General features: G+C 26.8%; 12 protein-coding genes across 12 annotated transcripts, besides 20 other annotated features; 6 read left to right on the forward strand and 6 right to left on the reverse strand.

Moving 5' to 3' along the window:
* Positions 1–78: 78 nt before the first annotated feature.
* Positions 79–114: a microsatellite.
* A 72-nt stretch (positions 115–186) lies between these two features.
* Positions 187–220: a sequence feature (AT_rich).
* A 63-nt stretch (positions 221–283) lies between these two features.
* Positions 284–1,315, forward strand: EDI_255140 (uncharacterized protein; the record flags this gene model as incomplete). The annotated part of the gene is made up of 1 exon (XM_001740309.1): positions 284–1,315. The coding sequence occupies one exon, from the start codon at positions 284–286 to the stop codon at positions 1,313–1,315; it is 1,032 nt and encodes a 343-aa protein (XP_001740361.1).
* Positions 915–1,083: a microsatellite.
* Positions 1,316–1,323: 8 nt separating the features above from the next.
* Positions 1,324–1,489: a sequence feature (AT_rich).
* Positions 1,490–1,497: 8 nt separating this feature from the next.
* On the reverse strand, positions 1,498–2,322 carry EDI_255150 (uncharacterized protein; the record flags this gene model as incomplete). The annotated part of the gene is made up of 1 exon (XM_001740310.1): positions 1,498–2,322. One exon carries the CDS (start codon positions 2,320–2,322, stop codon positions 1,498–1,500), a length of 825 nt encoding a protein of 274 aa, XP_001740362.1.
* A 172-nt stretch (positions 2,323–2,494) lies between these two features.
* Positions 2,495–2,561: a sequence feature (AT_rich).
* A 20-nt stretch (positions 2,562–2,581) lies between these two features.
* Positions 2,582–2,602: a sequence feature (AT_rich).
* A 28-nt stretch (positions 2,603–2,630) lies between these two features.
* Positions 2,631–3,998, reverse strand: EDI_255160 (tubulin alpha-1 chain, putative; the record flags this gene model as incomplete). The annotated part of the gene is made up of 1 exon (XM_001740311.1): positions 2,631–3,998. One exon carries the CDS (start codon positions 3,996–3,998, stop codon positions 2,631–2,633), a length of 1,368 nt encoding a protein of 455 aa, XP_001740363.1.
* A 139-nt stretch (positions 3,999–4,137) lies between these two features.
* Positions 4,138–4,158: a sequence feature (AT_rich).
* A 216-nt stretch (positions 4,159–4,374) lies between these two features.
* Positions 4,375–5,310, forward strand: EDI_255170 (growth hormone-regulated TBC protein, putative; the record flags this gene model as incomplete). Its single annotated transcript, XM_001740312.1, has 1 exon — positions 4,375–5,310. The coding sequence occupies one exon, from the start codon at positions 4,375–4,377 to the stop codon at positions 5,308–5,310; it is 936 nt and encodes a 311-aa protein (XP_001740364.1).
* A 75-nt stretch (positions 5,311–5,385) lies between these two features.
* Positions 5,386–5,431: a sequence feature (AT_rich).
* A 1-nt stretch (position 5,432) lies between these two features.
* Positions 5,433–5,507: a microsatellite.
* Positions 5,507–6,147, forward strand: EDI_255180 (uncharacterized protein; the record flags this gene model as incomplete). Its single annotated transcript, XM_001740313.1, has 2 exons — positions 5,507–5,866; positions 5,914–6,147. 2 exons carry the CDS (start codon positions 5,507–5,509, stop codon positions 6,145–6,147), a joined length of 594 nt encoding a protein of 197 aa, XP_001740365.1.
* Positions 5,526–5,581: a sequence feature (AT_rich).
* Positions 5,886–5,920: a sequence feature (AT_rich).
* Positions 6,147–6,218: a sequence feature (AT_rich).
* EDI_255190 (uncharacterized protein) lies at positions 6,218–7,669 on the reverse strand (the record flags this gene model as incomplete). The annotated part of the gene is made up of 1 exon (XM_001740314.1): positions 6,218–7,669. One exon carries the CDS (start codon positions 7,667–7,669, stop codon positions 6,218–6,220), a length of 1,452 nt encoding a protein of 483 aa, XP_001740366.1.
* A 62-nt stretch (positions 7,670–7,731) lies between these two features.
* Positions 7,732–7,799: a sequence feature (AT_rich).
* Positions 7,800–7,972: 173 nt separating this feature from the next.
* Positions 7,973–8,043: a microsatellite.
* Positions 8,044–8,067: 24 nt separating this feature from the next.
* EDI_255200 (Exportin-7-A, putative) lies at positions 8,068–11,202 on the reverse strand (the record flags this gene model as incomplete). The annotated part of the gene is made up of 1 exon (XM_001740315.1): positions 8,068–11,202. One exon carries the CDS (start codon positions 11,200–11,202, stop codon positions 8,068–8,070), a length of 3,135 nt encoding a protein of 1,044 aa, XP_001740367.1.
* Positions 9,340–9,367: a sequence feature (AT_rich).
* An 11-nt stretch (positions 11,203–11,213) lies between the features above and the next one.
* Positions 11,214–11,247: a microsatellite.
* A 7-nt stretch (positions 11,248–11,254) lies between these two features.
* Positions 11,255–11,370: a sequence feature (AT_rich).
* Positions 11,371–11,395: 25 nt separating this feature from the next.
* On the forward strand, positions 11,396–12,706 carry EDI_255210 (phosphatase, putative; the record flags this gene model as incomplete). The annotated part of the gene is made up of 1 exon (XM_001740316.1): positions 11,396–12,706. The coding sequence occupies one exon, from the start codon at positions 11,396–11,398 to the stop codon at positions 12,704–12,706; it is 1,311 nt and encodes a 436-aa protein (XP_001740368.1).
* Positions 12,707–12,788: 82 nt separating this feature from the next.
* Positions 12,789–13,190, reverse strand: EDI_255220 (uncharacterized protein; the record flags this gene model as incomplete). Its single annotated transcript, XM_001740317.1, has 1 exon — positions 12,789–13,190. One exon carries the CDS (start codon positions 13,188–13,190, stop codon positions 12,789–12,791), a length of 402 nt encoding a protein of 133 aa, XP_001740369.1.
* A 168-nt stretch (positions 13,191–13,358) lies between these two features.
* Positions 13,359–13,408: a sequence feature (AT_rich).
* A 98-nt stretch (positions 13,409–13,506) lies between these two features.
* EDI_255230 (uncharacterized protein) lies at positions 13,507–15,171 on the forward strand (the record flags this gene model as incomplete). The annotated part of the gene is made up of 1 exon (XM_001740318.1): positions 13,507–15,171. One exon carries the CDS (start codon positions 13,507–13,509, stop codon positions 15,169–15,171), a length of 1,665 nt encoding a protein of 554 aa, XP_001740370.1.
* A 107-nt stretch (positions 15,172–15,278) lies between these two features.
* Positions 15,279–16,148, reverse strand: EDI_255240 (uncharacterized protein; the record flags this gene model as incomplete). Its single annotated transcript, XM_001740319.1, has 1 exon — positions 15,279–16,148. The coding sequence occupies one exon, from the start codon at positions 16,146–16,148 to the stop codon at positions 15,279–15,281; it is 870 nt and encodes a 289-aa protein (XP_001740371.1).
* Positions 15,869–15,906: a sequence feature (AT_rich).
* A 27-nt stretch (positions 16,149–16,175) lies between the features above and the next one.
* Positions 16,176–16,255: a sequence feature (AT_rich).
* Positions 16,256–16,310: 55 nt separating this feature from the next.
* Positions 16,311–17,669, forward strand: EDI_255250 (uncharacterized protein; the record flags this gene model as incomplete). Its single annotated transcript, XM_001740320.1, has 1 exon — positions 16,311–17,669. One exon carries the CDS (start codon positions 16,311–16,313, stop codon positions 17,667–17,669), a length of 1,359 nt encoding a protein of 452 aa, XP_001740372.1.
* Between the last annotated feature and the right edge of the window lie 15 nt (positions 17,670–17,684).

Below are 17,684 nucleotides of genomic sequence, written 5' to 3' on the forward strand. Positions count from 1 at the left end.
AAAAAACGGTCATTATCTTTTCTGCTAACTAGAATCTTCTTCAAAGAATTATAAAAAAGATAAAACAATAACATAACTAATAAATAAATGAATCAATCAATAAATGATTAAATACTAAAATGAGTCTACCAAGTTTAGTACATAGAAGTAGTAATAAAAACTGATTTATTAGAAAAGAGAAAAATGTATTTAAAAAAAATAATATAAATAATAAAAATAACATTCCATTAATTTTCTATAAAAATATACAGAACTAGAACTTTAAAATTTGATATAAATAACTATGAGCTTTGATATTGATGAAGACTCCATTCCAGCCATTCGTGGTTGGGTAACAAAACAAGGTGGATCACATAAAAGCTGGAAGAAAAGATGGTTCCAAACTACTCCACGTAATCCATTCAGATTAGATTATTACACTAATGACTCTTGCAGTTCATTAAAAGGACACATAGATATGTCTCAAGTCACTGATATGATTACTACAAGAAATAAAGATAAAGATGGTTCAATGAGATATGGATTTCAGTTAGTAACTGAAAAAAGAACTTGGAAATTGATTGTAGAAGGAGAAGAAGATGGTGAGTATTGGAAAGATTCATTTAGAAAATTAATTAACCAAGTAAGAAAGTCAAAAGGTCTTCCTCCATTGGAACGTAAAAAACATGACACTGGAAAACGACATCATCACCATCGTGATAAAAAGAAGGAAGAAAAAAAAAAAAATACAGCTCCTTCTTCTACACCTGTTACTCCTGTTAATGCTGTACCACCACCTCCAGCACCTGTTACTGTAACTACTACTTCAAATTCTACTGGTGTTGTCGTTGCTGCACCACCACCTCCTCCTCCATCTAAAATTAGTATTGCTGCACCACCACCTCCTCCTGTTACTAATTACTCAAAACCTATTCAACAAGAACCAGAACAACCACAAGAAGAACAAACTGACCAACAAGAAAAACAGTATAACCAAGAAGAAGAACAATATGGTCAACAAGAAGAACAGTACGAACAGGATGAGCAATATGACCAAGAAGAAGAGGGTGAATATTCAGATGAAGAATATGATGAAGATGATGACATTGCACCTGAAGAAATTTATGACAATGAAATTAGAGCATGTGTACCACCTGAAAAATATGCTGTTGCTCTTCATGACTATGACGCTTCAACTGATACCGAGTTATCCATTAAAAGAGGTCAAAAAATTATTATTTTTGATGATTCTGATCCAGAAGGATGGCTTGGTGCTGAGACAATTGATGGAAGTAGAGGATGGGTATCTTCTCATTACGTAAAAATCCTCCTTTAACTGTGCAGTTTTTTTTTTATTTCAATGATTTTTTTATTTCTTAATAAAATAAATTAATAGTATTTAAACATTGAAAATATACTAGAAAGATATTTTTTTTATATTTGTTTTTTTTTAAAAGAAAAAAGTATAAAAGTAAAAAAAAAAGATTAAGATAAAATTGAAAAATTAAAAGGTTAATTTTAATTCATTGGTATTTCTTCATTGATTGGTTGTTGAGAATCAACGAAAACTCTTTCAAGTTGGTTTGAGATCTCTGGTTTTATTTCCACGTTTTCTAATTTATAATAACTCTCAGGGACTTCACGCTCTCCTTCAACAAGAATAAATTCTCCAGTTAAAAACCCAAGTGTAAATCCTATAAATTCAGAGAACAATAACAATAAACAACTTTGCCATGAAATGTTATTGTTTGAATTGGAAATCAATCGACAAATAACAATAAATGGATTGACAATCATTCCACTTGGTAATGCAATACATCCAGCAGCAATTACTCCAGGAATAAGAAGAGCAGCATTTTGTTTTCTATAAGTAATCAGCATCAATACAAATATCAGTATGAAACTACCAAAACATTCAGAAAGAATTTGGATAAAATTATACGTCTTAGAAGAAAAAGCAATAAGACTATCAGTAAAGAAGAAATTTAGAGTTAAAACAGAGAATAAACCACCTAAAAATTGAGCGATAATACTAACTAATGTTTGCCAAAAAGTTTGTCCTCTTCTAAGAAAGAAAACAATAGAAATACCAGTATTAAATTGTCCATTACATACTGGTGAAAGGATTTCAATAATTGGTCCTAGTCCAAAAATAACTAAAAGAGAACAAATATATGTTGGATAATTAAGGTAAGCAGTGCAGTTTGTAAGATAAAATATATAATAACTACCAATGAATTCACCAATAAAGAATTTTAATAATTTATTATGACAAAGAAGTCTATATTTCATATAATAATCATAAACAACTGATGTTCTTAACCAACTAGCGAACTTTTCCATAACACTGTTTTTACATAGTTTTAAGTTACTTTATATAAATACTTAAAAAATAAAAAGGGGTTAATAAACAAAAAAATCTACTTTCCCTTCCTTCTTTTATCTTTTCTATTGAATAGTACTTTGTTTCTGTTAACTTTAATAATTAATCAAGTGTCAATCCACAAAAATAAGCTAAAAAAATTATTTATTATCTTTAATAAGATAGTTTTTTTTAAATTAATTTATATCATTTAATAAAAGTTTGAATGTTTTTTCCCAGTTTAAAATAAAAAAATTTAAACTAAAGAATTACTAACAAAAAATAATTCTTATTGTGCCGTCATTGATTCTCCTTCAACTGTGTTATCAAGAGCAAGATTGGCATAATCTACTTCAAGTTCATATAAATCTTGTCGTGCATCAGTAAATTCATTTTCTTCCATTCCTTCTCCAACATAATGATGAACAAAAGCTCTTTTACCAAACATTAAATCAAAGTTTTGATTTACTTTTTGGAATACCTGGCACATAGCTGTATGGTTAGCAATCATACATGCACTTCTAGCAGTAGAAGCATATGAACTACCTGGTACAGCAGTAGCTGGTTGACTATTAATACCACATTTAAATGAACATGGACACCATCCAACAAATGGAACTGTGTTTTGTCTCTTAATTCCACTAACAGCAAGATTAACTTCACGTGATGAAACATCTCCTCGATACATCATACAACAACTCATAAATTTACCTTTATTAATATCATCAAATTGAATCATTAAACTATTTGGATCAAATAATGATGATGTAAGTTCTTGAACTGATAGTGTTTGTCTAATAGCTTTTTCTGGTGTAACAATTGGTGCATATGACATCATAGCAAAATGATCTCTTGGGAATGGAACAAGATTAGTTGGGAATTCATTTAAATCAACATTTAATGTTCCTTCAAATCTTAATGATGCAGTAATAGAACTCATGGCTTGTGCAATTAATTGATTTAAATGGAAATATGATGGACTATGAACTCCTAATTGTTTTTGACATATTTTATAAATTGATTCATTGTCAACCATAAAAGTACAATTTACAAATTTCATCATAGCGTGAGTATTTAACACAGCGTTATATGGTTCAACAACTCCACTAGAAAGTTTTGGTGATGGCCAGATAACAGTATTTAATTTAGTCTTTTTTGTATATTTATCTGCTAATTTCTCACATAATGCCGCAGTAAAACCACTTCCAGTTCCTCCACCAACTGAATTATAAATGAAAAATCCTTGAAGTCCTGTACAATTTTCTGTAGCCTTTCTAATAGCATCCATAGTTTGGTTTAGTAATGGTTCATATCCTGTTTTTCCTTTAGCAAAATTAGAGGATGCATCTTCTTTACCACAAATTAAATTTTCAGGGTGATAAAGTCCAGAGTATTCTCCAGTTTTAATTTCATCAATTACAGTAGGTTCAGTATCAACAAAAACTGAACGTGGGACATGTCTCCCATTTTGGAGCTCTTGGAAAAAAGCGTTATAAGCAGTATCACCTTCACTAGTTATAACTGATCTTTTTTCATTAGTATTTCCAATAGCTGTTCCATCTGGTTGAATTCCATGTTCAAGGCAAAATAATTCCCAACATTTGTTTCCAAGTTGACACCCAGCTTGACCGATGTGTATTGTTATTACTTCCCTCATATTTTGAAAATTTCAAGTTCAAGTTGTTTGAAGTTCTGATTGAAAAATCTTTAGTTGACTTTTCTTTTCATCTTGGTACTTCTCTTTCCTTTACTTCTTTGAGTTATGTTTATATCCTCTTTTTTCCAATAAATTTCCCTAAAATTTTTTTTAATTTATTGTTTTAGTTTTTGAGTATTTTTTAACCTATCTCAAAACTTATTTTAGGGATTTGTTAAGATTTGTTTTGAATCACATTTTAATATAGCAAACTAAACTTTTTTTTTTCAACTTGTACATAAAAGATTTTATCATGAGAAATTCTTATGGAATAAAATTTAGAACTCGCAATTAAAAAAACAAGGAAATTTCTCATCTGGGAATATCATTTTAGTTTATGGGAGATACACCGTCTAAACCTGAAGAGACACCATCTTCATTTGAGCAACAACCAGACTATTCTAAATATACTGCACAACAAGTATTTGATGGTTGGGAAGAAATTGAAATGAAAGCTCCAGCATTTATTCGTCGTTTTGTAAAATCAATTGATAATAAAACTCGATTAAGGTACTGGCTAACGATGGCTAATCCTGAACAGTATACTATAAAAAATCCTGATTTATTTCAAAGTTTATGTGTACAAGCTGAAGTAAGAATGGTAAATGATGAAGAATTCAAAAAAATTGGTCAAAAAATTGATTTAGATGTAAACAGAACATTTCCAAATGATCCTCAAATGACAGAAGATAAACGACTTGATTTGAGAGATGTTTTACGGTCTTTTGCTATTTTATTGCCGAAAACAGGATATTGTCAAGGGATGTCATTTTTGGCAGGACAAATTTTATTGGTTACCCAAAATCCCGAAGACACATTATGGATTTTTACTTATTTTATGAAAGACCTAAATTTATATGGACTATTTTGTGATGGATTACCTTTATTAAAATTTGCAGTGTTTTGTATTGAATGGGTTATTAAACATCGTATTCCTTCATTAGTTAAATATTTCCAAGAAAAAGATACACCATTACTTCTTGTAGTTGGTCAATGGTTAACGGCATTATTTAGTATTAATTTTGATAAATCTGTAACGTTAAAAATATGGGATATGTTTTTATTGGAAGGATTTGTTTGGTTAGTAAAAGTAAGTTCTGCTTTATTATTGATACATAGTGATATTTTTAATGGGCTTATTGATGAAGTAGTAATTCAATTAAGACAAGCAACATTGAAAGATGAATGGAGAAATGTTTCTATGACAGCAGATGGGATTGTTTTTGGAGAAAAAGAGTTAAAAGAGTGTAAATTGGCATATGATCAATCTTAACAATAATTAATGGTAATGAAAAAAGATAATAAAGATGGAATTTCTCAACAATCTGTTAATTCATTCTTTTTATCGATAAATATTTTTAGAATTAATCAAAAAAAAAATCTTAAAAATATTTGATAAAATAATAAAAAATTTAAAAATAGATTTAAAAAAAAAGAAAACTAAAAAAAATATTGAATAAAATAAATTAATGATTCCTTCAAGACAACAAATTTTAAAATATATTAATATTGCAATAATTATAATTGGAATATTTTTATTATTTCATGGAATTACAAATGCATTATTTTCTAAACATCCAGAAAATGAATTATCAAGTAAATCAGTAACACACATTTCATTAATAACAGGGACAATTGTTATTAGTTATTCAGTATATTGTTTTAAACAATATGTAAATTATGATAAAAAAGAAATGTATTTATTAATAATTTCTATTGGTTGTTTAATTATTATGTATTGCATTTTATCAATATTTACTAATTCAATAACAACTTATTCAATTAATTCAATAATAAAAAAAGAACAACTTATTGGTGTTGAAAATGAAGTTTGTATTATGTTATTTCTTTTTTAATAAAATTAATTGTTTAATAGTTTAATTGTTGTGGATGGAAAGAGCCAAGAAATTACTGTTCTTTAAAAATGTTACCAACATGTTATCATGTATTAATTACACCACATAATACTTATAAAATTATTACTTCTTTAATTACTATATTAGAAATTATTCATATAGTAATATTAGTAGTTGGTACTTGTATTTCTTATAAACCAACAAAAAGAAAAGAAGACTTTTATTCAATGTACACAAATATTGGTGAAAAATGATTAATTCTAAAATTTTCATATTATTAAAACTTTTTAACTAAATGATCTAAAAATCATTTTAAATTAAATATCATTTAGTTGAAGAACTTTTAATTTTTAATGTATTTAAACCTAATTGATACCACCAAACATTAAAGTGTTGTGACTCTACAAATTTTTTCATAAATAATGCACCAACAGTATTAAATTTTTGAGGAAATTGTTGAATAAAATTTTCAAGTGAGCATTCTTTCATTTCTGTGCAAAAATTAACAACACTATTTTCTAATCTTCTATACAAGCATTCATTCATAATTTTCATTACTTCAGTTGAAAATTCAATAACTCTTTGTGCAGGCATCATTTCAATAAATTTTTCTCTATCATACATTGTTGGTCGTTTAGGAACATATTTATTTATACAATCAGTAAGTTTTTTTAATAACTCACTTCTCCAAGGGAGTGTAAATCCATTTGGTTGTAAGGATATAAATGAACGACTTATTTTAGACATAAAGAACGAAAGATATGATTGATCAAGTTCTTGAACATACGCATTTACTCTACATTGATATGGTGGATATTTTCCAGAACATAAAATAGGTACTGGAGTTTCATAAAATTCAAATAATTCATCAGGAATATATGGAATAAAAATACCTGGCCAAGAAAATGGATAAAACAATGATAGAAGTCCAAAAATACATGATGTTGCAGTAGATATATTTTCTGATATAAGAATAACACCCATCCCACATAGCATTACACTTAATATATTTAATATTTCTTCTACTGACATTGTACAAAATAGTCGTATTAATGAGTAATCCCCAACCATTGACATTGCTTGAGATAGTGGAGTCAATGGTAAAGGAGGTGATGATCTAGCAAAAGTATATTTGTTGTTTTCTATTGTAAAAGATAATGGATTTGATTGTTTTTGTGGAATACGAAAGATCAAATGAATAAATGCTTCAAGTGACGGTTTAATCGGATTTAAACAAGCATTAGGAGAAAGTAATGTTAAACGAAGAACAACACTATAGAAATATTCTAATTTATTTCTATAACTACGTTCTGCGATATAATGTAATAAAGGAAATAAAGCTAAAAAATATGGACATGTAGTAGTGAAACAATATGTTCTTTGTGTATAATATTTGACACTAAATAATTGGGTTGTAAGTCCTGTTGGATTTATTAAATCTGAAGTAATATTTAAAAATTCATTTTGTTGTATGCATACACATAACACACTTTCTATTTCACCAGGAAGAATAGTGATATATCGAATTGGTTGTTCTTTGAAAATTTCATTGTTTGTAAGTGGAATAATTGTAGGATTTCTTGGAACAATAAATTGTTCAGCTTTTAGAGGAAATTTATAAGATTCTGGATATTTATATAATTCTTGGATTTGAGGAGTAGGAGTATTTGGTGATGTACTCGGAGAAACACCAAATATTGCGAATGAGTTGATAAGATTTGGCATTTCTTGTGTTAATGCTTTGATTAGTGGTGATGTGATTTGATCTTCGCTCATTTCAGTTTTTTTAAGTTCATTTGGTTCTCTTTCTAGATTACTTTTTTTTTTTCTTCATTCTGATAAATTATGTTATATATTAAATAAAAGATAATTATTTGTTTTATATTACGAAAAATTAAATTATTTTGTTTTTGCTTGTTTCAAATACAAAGTAATATTCCAAGGTTCTCCATCAATAGAAGGATTAATATATATATTTGGATTTATAGGAATATTTTCTTCTCCCTTTTTTTCTAATTGAGTAAGAATTTGTTGTTTTTTAGTTTCAAGAAGGTAGTGATGGTCTTCAGTAGAGCTCATATAAAAATGAGAAAAAAGATAATATTTTTAATAATAATTTAATAATAAAAGAATAATAAAATAGATAAAAAGTAAATTGAAGCCATTTATTTTTATCAATCAAAAAGTTGTTTGACACATTGTACAAATTGTCTTAAAGATTCTTCAAAATGTTCTTGGGTGACGTCGTTATAAATTGGATCAATTGAATTTTTTAGAGTAGAAGAATAATTCAAGAATGATTGTTGTTTTATTGGTGATTTAATTTTTTTTGTTAATGCAAGCATTAAAGTATCAAAAGAATTAGGCCTTAATAAGAAAATTAATTGAATAGGTCTAGATAATGCCCAAATATCAAAGTCATTTAAAATATTATCGAAACAAATCCAAAGTATTGGTTCAAAACTATTTGAACAAATTTGAATAAGTTTATCTATTCCAAAACTTTTTCTTTTAATAGAAGAATAAATAGCATCTAATAATCCATTAAGAAAATGAGAACAATTTAAAATTATGTCTCCATTTTTCATTTTCATTCCATTAATGACTAATTGAAGAATATTAAGTAAATCTTTATCAGTAAATATTAATACATTTGAATTACAGATTAATGATAAACTATCTATAAATGAATAAACTCCTTTAACTATTTTTGGATATTCCTCTAATGCATTAAATGGTATTCTTAAAGCAGTATCAAGAACAGCATTTAATGTTTCTACAACACTGTTATCTTGATACATTTGAAATATTGCAAAATTAACCAAATTACATTTAAAACATTCTGACATAGCTCTTAAACAAAGGCAAATTGGTTTAAAACATTCTAAATAAGGATTTTGATAAGTTTTATTTAAATTTTGAATAAATGAATTACATAAGGATGCAGTAGCCATAGTTATTCCTTTAAATATTCTCATACAATTAGGTGATTCTATTGGGAAATTTTCTTGAAAATTTTTACTTGAAGCAATATCACTAAGTAAACGTAATAGGGGAATAAGAAGAATTGGTGTTCTTTGTAATAAAGAAATTAATGGAGTTATTAAAGGAAAAATATGAACAATAAGAAAATCATATAAACACATAGGAACAGTTTCACAATCTTTTGACGTTATTATAACAGAACGTAAATCAGTAAATAAAGTAAATATAATAGAAGTATCAAAATTTGAATTTGGTTGTTTGATATATAATTGAATTTGTTCAATGATTGGTATAAATTGTTTTAAGAATAAAGGTAAATAAATTGATAACCTACAATTAAATAAAATTGTTCCTAATGTTCTATATAATTCAAAGTGTATTTTTTTTAATTGTTTTGGTGTTCCTTTAAAATTAGATAATAATGAAATATGATTTTGACTTACCATATTTCTTACCATCTCAAATTTAAATAATTGATAATTAAATAATGATGATGAACTTATAACTGTAAATAATTCTAAACATTTAGTAATAATTACTACTGAATGTCTCCATTCATTTAATATTGTTGAAACCATTTCAAGATAAAATTTTAAGAAGTCTTCTGTTGTTGCAATTCTTTCTACTTCCATTTGACTTAAACTATAAACAGAATTTTTTGCAATTAATGTAGTTCTAAATACTGTCATAAAATTAATACATGCCTTTTGTAACCTAAAATCTCCACTTGGTTCCATCTCTTTGATATCTTTAATATATCCAGCTCGTTGAATATAATGATTATATTGAATAACAAATGGAAAAATTATATTAGATATAGATGTGTCTAATTTCATAGATAATGAATCGGTTGCCATCATTAACTTAGCTTTTAATACTCCAACAACCATTTCAATAATAAAAGCAATTTGACCTGAAACAATATTCTTTTTTATATTGTTTTGTTCTGTTAATGGAGCAGAACATAATGTTGCAAATTCTTGAATTGTTTTATTAAATATTGACTTAACATATCTATAAAATGATTCATAAGAATATCTTGCAATTGGTCCATAAGTTTCATAAATTAATTGAATTTGTTCTTCATTCAGAAGAGGATCTTCACTTGGGTCATGAGTAAAGTAATACTCTTCTTTTGATATCATTGATTGAATAAAAACTTGACATATTTCATTAATTATTATATTCCATTCTTGTACTTTTTCTGGATATCTAAACATTGATGATGTATATTTCATCCAAAAACTTAACATATTAGAAATACATACCATATTATTACTTTGAAACACTTTAATAGTAAATCTACTAACTGACTTTAACCATTCAGTAGTTGTTGTTGATCCTGTAAGTTGAGTTGTTCTAAATTTCATTAAAAAACGACATGTAAGTACAAAATTATCATTTGTATATAATCCTATTTCTTTATCAATTACTGATTGAATAAATAATGATAATAATTCAATTGCTCTTTGCTTACTCATTGCATTAGGAACATTAATTTGTCTTAACGATGCAAGAACAAAAAATAATTCCATTACTACAGATGAAGTTATTGTAGAAGCAAAAACACCATATATTTCAATTAATTTCTGATAAAATTCTGCATCTTGAACAATAATATAAATCTTTTCAGGTAAATGAATCCAATTAACATCTTCTTCATCATAATGCCAAGAATGGCATAACCCAATTCCTGAATTTAATGAATTTAATATAGTTTTAATTAATTCTTCATTATTAGGAATAAGTTGAACAGATTTTATAAGGGAAATTAATAACTTCATTAATTCAAATATAACTGTTGTTTTAATTTTTGATATTTGATTTTTCTCTAAATTCATTTTCGAAAAATTACTTTGTGCTCCATCTAATACACAAAATATTAAATGAACTGAAATGTTTATTAATACTGGTTTTAGTGAATTAATTAATGCTCTAATGGTTGATAAAAATATTTCTGAATTATCTGGGTTTTTCCATGAATAAACCACAGTAATAGAAAACAAATTGTAACACGACCTTGCAATAAATCCTTGGGTTGTACTTTTTTGAATCACTTTTAAAAGAGTTGTTTGTATATCATTAGAACTAGATAAAAAAGTTGACGGATTTAATTTAAATGAGTTAAGTATTAATGATATGATATATTGTTGTGCATAAACATTATCAGTTTGAAGTAATAATGAAAGATAATCTGAAAGATCCTCTTTCTTTTCTAATGAAATAGGCAATACCCCTATAAGCTCTTTCCTTCTTTGGTTATTAGGAGTTGTGTATAATTCTTCACAAAATGTTATGAATTGTTGTGGGTTCATCAAACTCATTTTGTATTTAATTCTTTTTTTTTTCTCTCTTTTTTTTATTTTTTTACATAACAAAATTTTATTATTATTTTTTGATTTTAATAATATTTTATGTTATTTCAAAAAATAAAAAACTCATAGTTTTAATAAAAAATTTGTTATTAAAACATAGTTAATAACTAAATAAAACTTAGAATAAAATCACAAATAAATTATGTTAAGAAAAATAGTAGCTGAAGATAAAAACATTACAACTATTAACGGAACATATTATGACCTCACTTATATCCTTCCTAACCTTATTGCTATGGGAATACCTACTACAGGCATTACGAAACAATGGAGAAATTCTAAAAATGAAATTGCAGAATATTTAAATCAACATCACCCACACCATTATATGATTTGGAACTTAACAGAAAAGTCATACTCTTCACTTGAATTTGAAAATAGAGTTCAACACGTTGGATTTTTGGATCATCATCCTCCTCGTTTTAATCATTTACTTAAAGTAGTTGGTGAGATTGTAAATTTTTTACAAAGCGATCCAAATAATGTTGCTTGTGTTCATTGTAAAGCAGGAAGAGGAAGAACTGGATTAGTTTGTTCATGTGTATTAATAGGACTTGGGATTTATTCAAATGCAAAAGAAGCTATGGAATTCTTTGCAAAAAGAAGATCAAAAATAAATAAAGGATCAACGTCTCCTCCCCAAGTTAGATATTGTTATGCTTTTGATTATTATATGAAAGTATTTAACAATACAATTCCATATACTCCAATACCTAATTATAAGGTTCAATTAAAAAGTGTTACATTCAATGAATTTAAACATTGTATAGTTCCACGTGATTTTAATGACACGGCACATCCAGTTCTTTATTTTACACCTTTATCTCACTCAGAACCAAAACCACAACTTTGTAAATATCCACAAAAATGGGTTCAAACTGGAGATGGATCTTTTATTATTTCATTCACAGATAGACAAATAGTTAATGACCAAATGGTTATTTTAACTGTAGAAATTAAAGATAAAATAGTGGTATTAGGAAAAATATTACTTCCTGCTTTTTTTATTGACGCAAATTATATTTATTCTATGGGAATTGATAAACTTCAAGACCCAACTGAAGGAGTTAATAGAAATCAAATGGGACTTCCACCAAATTTTATGATGAAATTCTTTTTTAGACCTGCAGAAAAAGTAAGCGATGAAATTGAAGAATTACACTCTAAAATTATTGAACAAGTTCATTTATCTCCATTGGACGTTATGGAAAAAGATGTTCCACCTCCTTTACCAGAAAAACGTCCCTCACAAGATGAAGTTGTATTACTTTCTCTTCAAACTAAAAAGAAAGTACCACCTCCTCTACCAAAACAAAGTCACCCAAAATTGACACACTCAACTCAAAATGAAAAATTTATGTCTTTTAAACCAAAAACATTTCAAACAACTGAAGATTCAACAACTATTTCCTTCCAAAATAGTTTATTTACTAACGAAAATTCATTATTATAAATTTTATTCTTTCTTTTTAACACTTTTGTTATTTAGAACATAAGTAATAAATTTAATTGAGATTCAATTAACTAAAGAATAATTAGTGATTAGCAATTTTAAGGATCCATTTGTCAAGGAATGGAACTCCAAGGAATACTCCTGATTTAGCTTTAATAAAAGCAAGAACAACAAGAATAATTATTACCAAAATAGCAACAACGAACATAATCCAGAAACAAACAACAAAGAACAATCCTGCCCAATAGAAAATAAGGAAGAAAAGAGTAATCATAAAAACAATACCATTTATAATGAAAGATTGAAGAGCAACAGCACGAACATATACATTTTGTTTTTCAAGGAAGAAAATAATAATTCCTCCAATCCAACCAAAAACAGTAGCTAAAATTGAAAGTATTGGAACACTACAGGATAGTGAAGTTGGTTGATAATCGGAATTAGTTTCATTATTTTGAGAATAATCATTAAATGGATCAGACATTCAGTAAAAGAAATGTAATAACTTTAAATTCAAGTTCCTTTTAGGGCAAAAAGAAATCTCCCATTATCACGAATTCATTGACTAAAAAAGAGATATGAATTTCTAATAAAAAAGGATAAAGAGTATTTCTTGACTTTTCCAAAAGATATTTTCAGGGTTTCTTTTATCAAAAAAAATTATAAATTAACAATCGTTATATAAAACAAAAAAAAAATAAAGAGTGTGGAATATGTTTATTTAAAATTCAAATACGAATGAAAAATCCAAAACTAAAAAATAGTAATGAAAGAACTTAATATTTAATATCATGGGGAACATGTTCTTAAGCAAATTATCTGCATTTCCAATTACACAAAAAGTTGCAGTGATTTTAATATTTTTAGTATTGATGATACAATTTGGAGTAATGTTATATTTTAGATTTGCACCATTTATCAAAGAGAATGAGATAGTAGCATCATTTGAAAAGTCAGTAGGAAGTGTAACTGATATTGCGTCTACATACTTAAATGATGAAAGTAGTAAAATAACAATTCCACCTAAAGCAAGAATTCCACATGGAAATCCACGTTATTATCAAATGGAGAGAGGAACATGTTGGGATTTTGCATTAATTGGATTTTTAGAAGATAATTATAGACAAAATGGTATTGCTAAAGGATTTCTTGAAGAAAATGAATACGTTAGATTTTCTACACAAGTATTAGGTATTCGAATGGTAGAACATTGTAAAGAACATCCAGATGTATGTAATACACCAGGAGATTCATTATTACTTAATTCAACATCAGGAGGAGAAATCAATTGGTTTTATTCATTCCCAGGATTATATAATCAAATTTTACCAGATTCTGTTTGTCCTTATACTCCTACTGATGTAGATGAATTTGTTTGTAATAAAATGGAAGAAGCTACAAAAACAAATCCAATCAAATTTAATGTAACAAAAATGAATATTGCTACTACTGTTGATGATGTTAAAAAATTATTTATTCAAAAAGGAAAAAGAGCATTAGCATGGACATCATTAATTCATGATGATTTTGAATATTTCCCTTGTACTGAATATTCTGATCTTTGTAATTCAGGATTATATGAAATAATTAAATGTCCAATTAAATATGGTAATGATAATTGTGTTAAAATTACATTACCAATGTATACTCCTGATGCAGAATTTGATAGACATGAAGAAATGCAAATGGCAGGTGGACATGGAATGGTTATGGTTGGATATAATGATGAATTTGTTACTAAAGCAGGATTTAAAGGAGGATTTATATTAAAGAATTCATGGAATGATACAATTTATGGTAATTATCCAGGATCAACTGGTAGAAATGCACGTGGAAGTCATTCAATTGAATATTTTATGGGAGAAATATCATATGAAGAAGAATTATTAATTTGTCCTAATGCACAAGATCCATTAAATTGGGATACTTGTTATGGTAATTGTTATGAAAATAATACAGAAAATGAATATTGGATGTCAATTAGTAATAGACCATATGAATTTAAATGTGTTAATGAAAAGATTTGTTCAACTGATCCAGTTTATAGATATTTCATGAAATCATTACTTCCATCTCAAAAACAACCAAATGGAAGATATTTTGATATTTGTATGATTCGAGTTAATTCTCTTGATAATTCACATATTGATTTATGTTATCATGCTCTTCCAACTCAAGTTATTGCATTATATTATACTCCAATTGATTCACAATTACAAAAATTAAAACCAAATGAAGATTATTGTGGATATTATTTCTTCCCTTATGATATCGTTGAACAACATCAATCCTATTTTGGTGGGTTTAATTGCATTTATTATGATATTGATTGGGATGATTCTAGTTATCTTAAAAATATGGTTGATGGTTTTGATTATCAATACGTTAATAAATCAACTGGAAAACAAAACTTTGATGAAGTACATTTTGTTGCCTCAGCACCATTTATTAATCAACGCTATTAAGTCACTGTCACCTTTTTTTGTTTTGGTTGTATTATATTTTCTATACTAATTCAGTTAATAATAACTCAATTACAAGAAGACAAAGATATAAAAGGAAAGTGTATTCATTAATTTAATTCCTTTAAATGACATTCAGCATTAATTTTATCTTTACAAATTATAAAGTCTTCACGAAGGTCATTTGGATAATTATTAAATTGAACATTATCAATTTGTAAATCTAATGAAATTATTCTTTTGTTAATTCTATCTATTTTATATATTAAACACCATTCAAAATTAAAACCATTTTCTTCATATGATGTTTCTCCTTTCGTATGTTTAATATTAATTTCTTGTGATTCAATTATAACTTCAATATTCCATCCAGTATATCCATCATGATATTGGTGTCTTCTTCTAAATGGAAGTAAATATTCTACTGCTGCAGCAAACAGTGCTTGTGTAAATGTTTTCATAACTGATACAGTTAAGCAATCTTCAGAAAACACTATTGGTAATAACTTCTTAAAACAACTACTAACATCTCCTTCTGTTTTAGTTCTGATATAATTAAATGAATCTTCAAATGTCTGTTCAAAATATTCTTTCATATCATTTCCATCAAGTAATTCAATCATTTTACTAACAACTTCTCTAACAGTAAGTTCGGCAGAGTACTTTTCTTTTTCATATTTATTAAATATTTCTGCACCACTTAATATAATTTTATTAGATTTTTTAATAATTATTTTTGTTGCCAAACGAGGTACATCAATACCAATTGATGTTTTTAAAATTGGTTTTGCATGTAAGGTATTAATTTTTTGACACACCTCGTTGAATGTTAATTCGGGACGAAGAGATATATTTGATTCTACTTTTCCATATTCGCTGAGTTTTTGTTTGGGTTTATTTACACATGTGAGAATTAAAACAACACCAAATATGGCGACCATAACCATTTCAGCTATGACCAAAAGAAGTATTCCCTCCATTTAATTTTAATCTTCGTATTTCATCAGATTTTTAATTTTTTTTAAGATTTTTTTATTAAAGAAAATTTAATGTAAAATGGAATATATAACATTTTATTAATAAAAAAGTTATTTCTTCTAAGTAATAAAAGAACTTAAAACTTGTATATTTAGATACTAGCAATGGAACATCATAGTCCAATTCAGCAAGCGTTAAACGTTGCTCCAGGAAAAGTTGTTGAGAGTTTTTCAATTTGGGGATTACCATCAAAATTTCGAGTAACAAAACCATTTAATTTTTTCCGTAAAGTACAAATATTTCCATCACAGCTATTATTTAAATATCCAAAAGAAACAATAATAAATGAAAAAATTCAAGAATTTATGATTCCTAAAGGAATTGAATTAAAAGTTGCTGAAAATATTGAAACTATTTTAAATTCACCTTTAGGCATTCACATTACTTTTATTCCAGGGGACGATCCATTGTTCTGTATCTGTATTACTCGTAGAGAATTACTTCAATTTCCTAGTGATTTAGTAGAAGAAACAAGTATGTCAAGTATTTATTCAAGTCAACCATTAGAGACTACTAGAGTTTATTGTATTATGACACATTGCCCAGATATATCAGTGTTATCCCCAATTATTAAAGACCTTTTTGCTTTAGATTTTAGTCTTAAAGATCAGTGGTTAAAACAATTCTATTTAAAAACAGTACCTTTAATTCCATCATTTAAATATCAATCATCTTCTGAAAGGTTATTTCCTATATTAAAATCATTAAATAATTTAGTTGCAACTAAATCACCAATAGAATTAATTGCAGACCATGCTATTATTCGTTTATTTGCAGTAACAAAAATATCAGGAATTCTCTCAATGGTATCTAGTTTATTATTAAATGTATCTGTATTTCTTATTGGAAAAAATGTCTCCTTAGTAACAGATTGTGTATTAGCACTACTTCCTTTAATTCAACCATTTCAATGGGAAGGAGTTGTACTTCCTTATATCCCATCTCATCTTTATGAATTTTTAGAATCTCCTATTCCTAGCATTTATGGAACAGAACTTCCAACAGAAAGAGTAAATGTTTCAGCATTTGTTGCACCTGTAGAGCCATTAGGAATAATGGAGAGTATTGATAGAATTTTTGTAAACAATGAAAAGATGCCATTACCAATTCCATATTTTGAAGAGGTATATCTTGAATTAAAAAGAATAACTAATAAATATTTAAGTAATGTACTTATATTAACTACTTATGAAGAACGAATTAATGAAATTGTTAAAAATAATAAATCAAGTGAATTTGCACAAGAAGTATTAAAATCTTTAAATGAACATTTCTTTAATAAAATTATTGGGAGAATTACAGTTTATTGTAAACAAAATGGTCCTATTGAATTAAAACACTTCCAAGAAACATTTCCATTATCAATAAATGATAATACAAAACAATGGTATTCAGAATTTATTGTATCTCAGCACTTCTCATCATGGTGGCTAAAAAATGATATGAGTAATTTACACAAATAATATTTTAATTAACAA

This window comes from Entamoeba dispar, genomic scaffold (assembly GCF_000209125.1).
Source record: "Entamoeba dispar SAW760 scf_1105229462867 genomic scaffold, whole genome shotgun sequence".
Lineage (NCBI taxonomy): Eukaryota > Evosea > Mastigamoebida > Endamoebidae > Entamoeba > Entamoeba dispar.